At 32.0% G+C, this 10,880-nt stretch overlaps 2 protein-coding genes across 2 annotated transcripts; both read right to left on the bottom strand.

Annotated features, from left to right (window-relative positions):
- Positions 1-1,018: 1,018 nt before the first annotated feature.
- Positions 1,019-4,161, bottom strand: LOC103498762 (uncharacterized). Its single transcript, XM_008461498.2, has 5 exons — positions 4,105-4,161; positions 2,805-3,080; positions 2,481-2,692; positions 2,023-2,272; positions 1,019-1,396 (listed from the first exon to the last, which is right to left on the bottom strand). The coding sequence occupies exons 1-5, from the start codon at positions 4,159-4,161 to the stop codon at positions 1,103-1,105; spliced, it is 1,089 nt and encodes a 362-aa protein (XP_008459720.1). The 3' UTR covers positions 1,019-1,102.
- Positions 4,162-6,593: 2,432 nt separating this feature from the next.
- Positions 6,594-10,752, bottom strand: LOC103498686 (uncharacterized). Its single transcript, XM_008461386.2, has 4 exons — positions 10,569-10,752; positions 8,226-8,494; positions 7,916-8,127; positions 6,594-7,364 (listed from the first exon to the last, which is right to left on the bottom strand). The coding sequence occupies exons 1-4, from the start codon at positions 10,750-10,752 to the stop codon at positions 6,794-6,796; spliced, it is 1,236 nt and encodes a 411-aa protein (XP_008459608.2). The 3' UTR covers positions 6,594-6,793.
- Positions 10,753-10,880: the final 128 nt, after the last annotated feature.

Here is a 10,880-nt window from a genome sequence, read left to right as displayed (position 1 = left end):
TTTAAATAAGAAAAAAAAACACCTAAAGTTTTTTTCCCTTAAAATAAGAATTGAGTATTTAGTGCAAAATTGAAGCTAGGAGAGTGAGTTTTGAATCTTAGGGACCAAATTGAAATAAAAATAATATTCAAATTTCGAGAGACTAAACAATTTGAAACAAATGGACTTAGTTGAAACCAAACTCAAAACTAACAAACTAAATGCACAACGTTTTAGACATAAAGACTAAATGTGAACTAGGCCCACAAAAACCTAGGGACCATGACATGATCCAAAGTAGAAGAACCAAAATTGTATTTAAATGTAAATTTAAAAAGGAAACAGAATAAAAAAATCAAATATAAACAAGATATATGTATGTTATGAAGTTTGCAATTGTTATGGAACTTGCAGCATTGCCTTCAGCTGCAATTGTTGAGTCTTCACTATCCATACAAAGTATCTCATCCATCATGTTGCAATCAAATATAAAAACCTTTTGTAGATCCACAAGGCCTTTATAGAATCACCAAAATTATGTACTTAACTACTTTATCTATCTAAGTATTAATTAGTTGATTGAGACTCTTAAAGATGGTTAGGAAAGTACTAAAAAACTGAATAACTTGATTAGAGTGACTGCCTGTGTCTGATAACCAGCTTTTAATTAAACATATATGCAATTATCTATGTTTCGTTTGAAATCATTTAGGTCCGTTTGATAATCTTTTTATTTTTCCTTTTATTTTTAAAAATGAAGTCTATATATGGACACTACTCGTACCTTCAAATTTCTTCATTTGTTATCTACTTATTATCAAAATTTTAAGAAACCAAATAATCTTTTTTTATAAAAAATAGTAGCTTTTAAGAACTTGCTTTTGTTTTTGAAATTCGACTAATATTTGATGGTTTTTTCGTGAATACGATGAATACCACATTACCTAATTATCCTTTAACATAGCTTTATAAGGCAAGTCCAATAACTAAGTCCTCCATAATACATTAATTGTAAAATACAATACAAGTAATTATATTCAACACAACAACACATTTTTGAGGAATATGGATGGGTCGACAGGTCGCCTGGCTTCCTTGATATGATACCAACATCAAAATGAAGTTATTGGATGAGAAGTGCTCTGAGTATGGCTTCAAAGTTTTGAGGTTCGTGAACTAATAGATGACCATAATTAGGAAGCTCATGATATTGAATCCATGGAAGCTTTTGTGCTATAAAACGATTCAATTCAATAGGAACTATACGGTCTTGACTTCCTTGCCACATATGAACAACACTTCCCTTGTCATCAGCAAATGGATTTGTTAACTCCATTGGATCAAACTCCCATTTTCCAAAAGCACACAGTATGTCTCTGTGTAGAGATTCATGTTCACCTTGTTGCAGTACTTTTTTCTGATTTTTATTGCATATGAAAAATGTCATAAGACAACACCGGATGTTTTCGAATATAGTAAAATTTTATTTTCTATCGTCGATAGTCTGAAACAGACTCAATTCTCAAATAGATATCACAATATTGTACATTTCGTTCTCCAAATTTTGAATCTAGTTTCTATTTGACTCTTAGATTTTAAAGTATTACACAGTTTATCCTTGAATTTTGAGTTTCATTTCAAGTTAGTTCTTTTAACTTTGAGAAGGTAAGAACGGTATTTTTCAAGATCTACGTTATTAACGTTGATTTTTCACGCTTTTCATTTTTTGTGCTAATAAACTTGAAATCAAATTCAAAACAAAAGTACGCTACGAGAGTTGAGACTTGCTTTTAATAATTCAAAATCAACTTAATTAAACGTTTGTTGTTATGTTGTTAGATAAACACAAATTTTCATATAATTATGACAGATTTGGAATGATCGATCCATAAAAGAAGTTTTATAATGATTTTGAACATATATAAATCCACATGCTTTTAAATGATCAAGCGGAAGCAAAATCAATTTTGATTATATATATGGAAAAGAATTAGGTTCAAAAGTATGTATATGATAACATAAATTGTAAGGGAAGATAGGTACCTGTTCTGGACGTTTGAGTATTCTGTTTAATATGGTTAAATCAGAATCAAGAAACATGCCTTCACTACCCAATACTTTGAACCATTTTTGAGTCATCCACCAGCAGAATAACCAAGGACTGTAATATGCAATCTTATACGTACGTTTGTAAGATTTAGGAAATTTCTCAAATGAATGATGTGATAAAGCTGAAGGAAGAGAAGGCCACCAAAAATTCACAATTGGTACAACTAGTGAAGCTCCTAGAAGTCTGCAAAAAAAGAAACCCTATGTTAGTATTTTGATCTGTATATATTCGTCCTGGAATTAAAGGGTTGACTAATATGGTATATTAAACCTATATTATATATTTTTGTTCTTATATACTTTTTGTATAACACGTAATAAATGATTGTTAGTATAAAAAAAAAAAGCTTGCATTGAAGATTATATAGTGAGATGAAGAAAGATAGAAGTGCCTGTGTGGAATAAATTTGAGACAAGCCCAAACGGGGTATGTTCCCATTGAGCATCCAATCACATAAAATTTTGTGCCAATCTCCAATTTGTCAGCTAATTCTTGAATGTCAAATGCTTCTGTCTTTACTGAACGTGATGGATTTGGATCACTCTCACAGTAACCAGCTCTATCGTACACTAATAAGTACAACTTAAGTTCCTCCATAAGTTCCTACAAATCAAATTATTTAATACATTTTAGTGGAAATAACACAAAAATTTAAAGACATTATTAATGAGTAAGAGAAGAATAATAATAATATAATGTAGTAGAGTTTGTGTACTTGAGAGATAGGCAAGTCCATATCTTTGCAGCTATCAAGGCCATGACAAAGAATAATTTTGTATTGAGCCTTTTCCTTGGGAACTCCTAATTCTCTATAAGCCAAATGCCTTCCATCATTCAATTTTACTCTTGGGGAACTCAGTGGAGGACCATTTGCTGATCCGCATATTCTTGGAGGTGGAGCCTTTTTAAGTCTTTGATAAATCCATCCAATAATACCCAGTAAAATTGTTGCTCCTATTACTCTAATCATATTGTTGTACTCTGCAAAAACCTAATAAAACTTCATTATTAGAGGTCATGTAATTGCTTAGCTTACCTACAATATAATGAAGACCAAATGTTATGACAGAAAAACAAAATCAACAAGACAACATGAAAGTGTTGCAAATAGTAAAACTCGACCAAATAGCTTGATGCAATTAACTAATTAAACGTGTGTTAGTTATATCTATAAGCAGAAGGTTATTAGAGAAATACCGTATATTACAGATGCAAAGATGTTCTTTATATTTGGTTCATTCCGAGAGTCAACTAACAAATCCAAGGTATTATAATAACCCAAAACCGTAAAAAAAATGATAAAATCAGTAAAGTATTATTGAAAACAAAGGAAATATATATTTAAGAAGAAGACATAAGATTTTGGCAGAACTACAGCATATAAGGCATAAAATATATGAAGTTTTCACAGATGGGATTATGATCGATCCAATTATATTCTAAACTCAGTTGAATTATTGTGTACAAATTAAAAGCTTCTTAGTTTAGTAGACTGATCAATACCTTCACTTTTCAAAAAATGCTTTTCTGTGGAGATCGACTAAAACAAGTAGAAGCAATTATATTGTATTTTGCATAAGAAAGCATGGAGAAGAGCAAGAATTTATAGCATTAAACAAAGAGGAAAAGCAATTTGCTCTAAGCTCTCAATTATTTGTTCCATTAGAAGTGAGGGGAGTACTGTGTTCATAAAACGTCTAATATGCATTATTACTTTTGAAGATACTCGAAACAAAATCAGTTTGAGCTCACGTAGTCTCACGATTGTGAAGAAAAACGGCTCTCTTTTCATGTTATGTTTGTTTTGGTCGTTCGTCTCTTTTGGTAGCATTATCATGTAAGGCCAAGTCTTGTATTCTCTCTCTTACATGCAGCCATGACCCAACATATTATGATATCACTCTCTAGCTCTCTTATTATGTTCATCATCTTTTATCTCACTCATTCTTCTATTCTCTCTCTTGCATGCAGAACATCCATCCTCCATTCTCAATCTCTTCTCTTACATCTTATACCTCAATCAATCCATCTCTCCTGTGTGACCAAGGATTTGATGCTCCTAATGCAGCCATCCTCTCCGACTAAATGTTGTGAACGATATCACTGTTCGAAAAAATCTCCCACTACTAAAAAAACCAGAAAGATAATTGAGAAATTAAAAGAAAATAGTAAAAACTAAAAACACAAAGTTTAGAAAATTTTCAAAGAAAACCACGTACAAAAAAGAAATTTATAATTATGTGAACAATTGACCGAATAATTTTGTTGACCTTACAAGAGTACTCTCTCAAAGTTTTTAACTTCTCATCTTCTTCAGCTCTCTAACTAGAGAATACAAAAGTTAATTAATTTTAGAGTGTTAGCATACAAAAGGAAATTAATTTTAAAATGCTTCTAATAAGGATGACTTGAAACTAGAGGCATAAGGCCAATTCATAGGCTTGAAGTCCATCCCTATTCTTCAATTTAACCAATGTGTGGGACAAAATGCACCTTTAATAGTTTGCCCAAAAACCCAACAAATTCCACCTTGAAAAATATTTGAGATTCCTCCGCTTCTGTAACATCCAATTGTAAACTCTTTATGGTCCACTTGGAATACCACCTTCCAAGATTTTCCTTTTTGTCCCGTACTATCAAACCTTTTGCTAATATTTAATTTATATATATGGTGCAACTTCCACCTACTACTGTTGGCTGACCGCTTGGAAGTCCTTTAGCCACGAGCCTACAAACTAATTCCACCACATAGCTTGCATAACCGCCAAGTCAATGTCGTGTGCAAACTTGGTGAAACCGCTAACATCATATCCTCTATTATGGTAAAGTTGGACACACCATAAAGAAGAATTTCGTCTTTTGCAGAGGAAGTTACCGTCTCTCCCGACAAGAAAGACACCATTGTTAATTATATTATAGCATCAGATCCAAAGTCCTTTGACTTCCATGTGCTCAAATCGTCTACACATTCCAAGCAGCCTATCTAATTCTACACGAAAAGACTATCTTCTTTCATAATCTCTGCTCAAATCATACTCTAGGATTGCACTAGAAACACTATCACCGCTTAACTTGCGTTTGTATAACCAAGATCGTACTAACACATCCTTGACTTATTCTTGCTTCATGCTAAAGTTGATCCTTCCGTCAATTTTGTTCACATCCAGCTTTATTGAACTGATAAAGCTTGGTGCACACATCTGCAATATGTTTTCTTTCCTTTTCTAATATGTTGCAAACACATACATATTTAGAAAACTGGAAATTCAAGAAACTGTAAACTTGGTTCTCACTTCTTCTACACAAGAAATTAAAAACAGAAAAACTTTTTTCCGACCTCAATTACAAGAGCATTTTTGCAAAATTCTTTTTTCTACTCACACCTTTTACCCACTATGCAACCAAAGAGTACAAAAAGAATTCAATTAAAGTTAGCACACTAAGTTTAAAGTAGTGTTTTTAACTTGGATAAAACTTAAAAGATATAGGCCTAAACTTTTCTTTTATTTGGCTTAGAGCCGATCCCTATTATTCGATTTAACCAATGTGGGACAAAGTAGTGCGCTTTTAATATTTATTCAAAAATCCAACCACTACAAGTTTGTCACGTACTCTTTATCTTCAAATATTGCAACTCAGGTGTGCTTATAATTCCATGAGAGAAAACAGCTTCAATTTAATTAGAGCATAACGCGTAGTATATATAGGCAGCATGCCCTCTGACTAGGCTGAGCACCGGCCGGGTTTGAAACTACCTTTGGATCCCTCTCTTTATTATATATCTTTCTCATGAGTTAAACCAACTTTTCTAACTTGTTTTCCCTTTTCATTGTTTACGTATTTTGAACATTTGAAATCTCAACAACTTCTGTACTTATTTTTTTGTTACTTTGATTATTGCAATTATCTGTCTTGAGGAGATTTTTGGTTGAAACTAACTCTCTTAAAACTATATATTTCCTTTGGTTTTGATATGGAGCCTTTCTTTTCATCTTTTTTTTTTTTTTTTTATATATACTTGATTAGTGTATGTGATATAAAAACCCTAGTAATTAAAATTAGAAACCCTTTTTTGGATGAAAATAACTAATTCTCAATTACTAAAACTTCCAAATCAATTTGATTTCAACTCTCTAAAGGATTGAGTTAGACATGAGTTGCTCTTAGAATTTAATATCTTTAAACAAGAACATGAGCTCTTTGTCTCAAGATTCAAAAACTCCACAAATATAGGATTATCAATATCCCAATTGAATGTTTTTGAAAAACTCAAGAAGCTCTCGGCTAAACATAAGGACAATTAGCACAAATGCTAAAACTTATTTCATTGACAAAAACTCATTAAAACAACCGCAATAGCCTCACAATATATAAAACCCTAATTTATTGCAAAAAGACTAAATTATTACTACTAAATGTCATTAAAAAGATAAGACTAGAAAATACTAAAATTAAATCACAATTATTAAATAACATCTAATTGGTAATTTGATACTTTGGTCGGTTCATATCTATATGCTTGTTCCTAAAACTGTTCAGCATTGTTTAGCTGTCCGCCCACATCAACCACAGAACAAACATATTGTCGAAAACTAAATGTCCTCAAATTTCTCAACAATTTATAAGCAAATCAAGTCCAACTGGTCCATTACATTGTACCACAAAATACAACTGCTTATTTAACACAACAACAACAACAATACATTATTGGTGAATATCGGCGGCGCAGTTGGGGTCGACAACGAGAAGTGCCCTGAGTATGAGTTCAAAGTTTGGAGGTTCATGAATTAATAGATGACCATAATTAGGAAGCTCATGGTATTGAATCCATGGAAGCTTTTGTGCTATAAAACGATTCAATTCAATAGGAACTACACGGTCTTGACTTCCTTGCCACATATGAACACTTCCCTTATTATCAGGAAATGGATTTGTCAACTCCATTGGATCAAACTCCCATTTTCCATAAGTACAAACTAAGTCTCTATGTATAGATTCATGTTCACCTTGTCGCAATGCATTTTTTAGTCCTGGGAGTTCGAGCATCCTGGTTGATATGGTTAAATCAGAAATAAGAGACATGCCTTCACGCTCCAATACTGGGAACCATTTCTGGGTCATCCACCAGTTGATCAACCAAGGTGTGTAATATGCAATCGTATATGTACGTTTGTAAGATTTAGGAAGTTTCTCAAATGAATGTTGCGATAAAGCTGAAGGAAAGGAAGGCCACCAAAAATTCACAATTGGTACAACTAGTGAAGCTCCTAGGAGTCTGCAAAAACAAAACCCTATGTTAGTCCTTGATCGCTATATATTCGCATGATCATTAAAAAGAAACGAATTAACTCACAAACAAACAAGAGTGGATATAAAAATATAACAAACCACAAAATTCATGAGTGGTCGTTGATCAAATTAAAAATTTAGGGTCGAAGTGTAATGGTAACAAATTTCATAGTTCAAGAGCGATTTGTGCAATTTTTCATAAGAGTTCAAAAATGAAAAAGAAAATTCTAGTACTCACACCATACATGCATATTCCTTTTCATTCAATATTTGATCACACATGCACATCAATCAGTTGATAAAACATTACACGCTTTAGGATTTGCTTAATTTTAGGTCTATGTACTTTCAATCAATCTTAAATTTTGTATATTATATAAAATTAGACATTTAAAACTATAGAGATGTTATTGGAGGGCTAATATATATAGCATTTTAAACCTATATATAATAAATGAAAGTAGCAACCTTCATCAACTCAAAGTAAAAGAAGCATTGTTGAAAAGATAATGAAATAAAGGAGGAAGATAGAAGTGCCTGTGTGGAATATATTTGAGACAAGCCCAAATAGGGTATGTTCCAATTGAACATCCAATCACATAAAATTTTGAACCAAGCTCTAATCTGTCGGCTAATTCTTGAATGTCAAATGCCTCTGTCTTCACAGAACGTGATGGATTTGGATCACTTTCATAATAACCAGCTCTATCGTACAATAATAAGTACACCTTAAGCTCCTCCAAAACTTCCTATAAATCAAATATTGCATACACATTTTAGTGGAAATAGTACGAAAATTGATTAGAGACATATTATTAACAAAGAATATGATGCAGGGTAGTAGTACTTGAGAGATAGGCAAGTCCATATCTTTGCAGTTCTCATAGCCATGACAAACAATAATTTTGTGTTGAGCCTCTTCCTTAGGAACTCCTAATTCTTTATAGGCCAAATGTCTTCCATCATGCAGCTTTACTCTTGGGGAAGTCAGTGGAGGACCATTTGCTAATCCATATATTGTTTTTGGAGGTGGAGCCTTCATAAGTCTTTGATAAATCCATCCAATAATACCCAATAAAATTGTTGCTCCTATTACTGTAATCATATTATTGTTTTCTGCCAAAAAAAAAAAAAAGTTAAAAATTATAAATAAAATTAAATAAAACTTCATTATTAGAGGCCATGTAATTGCTTAACTTATCCTCAATGATGACCAAATGTTTACTGACAGAAAACAAAATCGATTGACAAGCAAAGACAATGTGAAAGTGCTGCAAGTAGAGATTATATTATTGTCGTCGTTAACTAATGGTGTATATATACATATAAAAGGTAAAAGATCAGTAAGGCATTATTAAAAACATAGGAATTAAGATATATATAGGATTGAAGAAGACACAAGATTATTTTGGCAGAACTTCATTATAAGGCATGTACAAATTAAAAGCTTTTCTTTAGTTTAGTAGAATGAATATATACCTTGATCAGTTTCTCAAAAAGTGTTTTTTGTGTGGAGATCAACTGTATGCAACAAATATACCCAAAGCAATTATATTTTGCATAAGAAACTATGGTGAAGAGAGTGTGCTAAGAATTTATAGCAGTAGACAAAGAGGAGGATGGCATCTAGTCTAGCTTCCATGTGGAGTGAGAAAATTGTGTGTATGTAACGTATAAAAATATGCATTAATTAATTTTGAAGATACTCAAATCAAAGTTAGTTTGAGCTCACGTAATATACTGAGTCAAAACTCACAATTTTGAAGAAAAGGATTACTTTCTTTTTACGTTATAATTTTCATTTTTCTTGTTTTTCTACTTCTTGTTTGTCTCATTTTTTAAGCATCATGTAAAGCCAAGTCTTGTGTAGTTCTCTCTCTCACATGCAGCCATGACTCAACATATATTATGATATTATTTTACAGCTCTCTCTCTCTCTCTTATATCATCATCTTTTATCTTTTTACACATTCTTCTATTCTCTCTCTTGCATGCATATATATAACATCCATTCTTTGTTTTCAACCTCGATCTTCTCTCTTACATCTTATTCCTCAATGGATCTATTAGATGGATGAGCCAAAATTTAGGGAGAAAATGAAATGTGTTGACCTACTCTTTTTGGAATTTAGATTTTCTTTTTTCTTTTTGCTTCACATAAAATTATCACTTTCTTGATCTCCTCTCTCAAACTCACTCTTGGTTTTCTCTCTTTCTCACTCTTTGTAATATGTGAGTACAGTAAAGTTAATTAAAACAGCAACTTGGTTGAGTATAATCATCAATACTATTTTCATAGAATAGGTTTTCAATTTTTTTAGCTACTAAAAAGACGTATTAATTTTATTTATGTGATTAACTTGTGATAAAAACTAATCAATATAACCTAAGAAAGCAAATAAACTACGACCACAAATAAGGCAAAGCTAGAGATAGAAACTCATCATAGGGATAATGACTTTGTCAATGGATTAATTGAATATTAACTTTTTAACACTTAGATATTCAATGTCAACTATAGACCTAGAAGTTTTAATATCCAAGTATTTTCCCTTTCAAAGTTGAACAATTTCCAACTCCTAACGATCAATTATATTTCTTACAATGCAATCAATTAGATGCAATGTTTAGTACTTCCTCTTTTTATCATTGGTATCTATTATTACTCGTGTATCACCTTTGTGCATATACATTATTGAATAACAAACTAAACATGTTAGTCGTGTCCAAAGTTCTATCTCTAGTTAGTTGAAATGTTGAGCTAGGTGCCATATATGATAGGATACTTTTTTCAAATCTAAACAAACCTAAGTCAAATTTTTACCTTCCTAGGGTCTTTTGTTGGGACAAAACCTTTCAAACAAAAAAATAACAATGAAATTAAAGAAATCTACAACTAACTAATGAAATACCATTTTGTGAAAAATTATTACAATCACACACACAATATTTTTCACTCCCTATCCCCAATTACAAAACTACTCACTTCAAAACTTATAACTACCCATACGGGTTTTACTCTCAAATTAGAAAATACGAAAAAGAATTTAGTTTGAATCAATACACAAAAGCTTAAAGTGTGTATTGGATTGAGACAATTATAACAAAGAAGGTGAGCACAATGATCTATAGGCTTGGAGCCACTCAAATTTTCTTCCTAGAAAATAACCAATGTGGGAGTCCCACATACCACATCTTGCCAAACCATAAAACCCTCTTTTTCGTTTCTCGAAGGGCAAATGGAGTAGGAACTCGTTGATCTTTGCACGAACGCTCCAAAGGACAGCATAGCTAACACCAAACCCCAACAACAACAAAAAAACCCCAAATAACCCACGCATACTAACAATCCCAAAAAAGATGATCAAGGTCATCTACGTTTTCTAATATTAACAAAGTAGGCCACAAAAAGGTCCAAGCGAAGTCCTCGTCCTAACAAGCTTATAGGTGTGTTTTATCTCTCTTTTTAATTTCTTGGTTTCTTTGAATTTATACACACCCT

Source organism: Cucumis melo, chromosome 9, assembly GCF_025177605.1.
Source record: "Cucumis melo cultivar AY chromosome 9, USDA_Cmelo_AY_1.0, whole genome shotgun sequence".
In the NCBI taxonomy this organism is placed as follows: Eukaryota; Viridiplantae; Streptophyta; class Magnoliopsida; order Cucurbitales; family Cucurbitaceae; genus Cucumis; species Cucumis melo.
The sequence above is the reverse complement of the archived record's forward strand: the minus strand, read 5'-3'. Positions and strand labels throughout refer to the sequence as shown.

Excerpts from the sequence above, each read along its gene's own strand:
- LOC103498762 (XM_008461498.2), bottom strand. The coding sequence starts at position 4,161 with ATGGCTGCATTAGGAGCATCAAATCCTTGGTCACACAGGAGAGATGGA. Across the intron at positions 3,081-4,104 it reads GGAGAGATGGATTGATTGAG|GTTTTTGCAGAGTACAACAA; the intron begins GTATAAGATGTA and ends AAGTTTTATTAG. Across the intron at positions 1,397-2,022 it reads TACTCAAACGTCCAGAACAG|AAAAAAGTACTGCAACAAGG; the intron begins GTACCTATCTTC and ends AATAAAAATCAG.
- LOC103498686 (XM_008461386.2), bottom strand. The coding sequence starts at position 10,752 with ATGACCTTGATCATCTTTTTTGGGATTGTTAGTATGCGTGGGTTATTT. Across the intron at positions 8,495-10,568 it reads TTATGGTTTGGCAAGATGTG|AAAACAATAATATGATTACA; the intron begins GTATGTGGGACT and ends TTTTTTTGGCAG. Across the intron at positions 8,128-8,225 it reads TGGACTTGCCTATCTCTCAA|GAAGTTTTGGAGGAGCTTAA; the intron begins GTACTACTACCC and ends TTTGATTTATAG.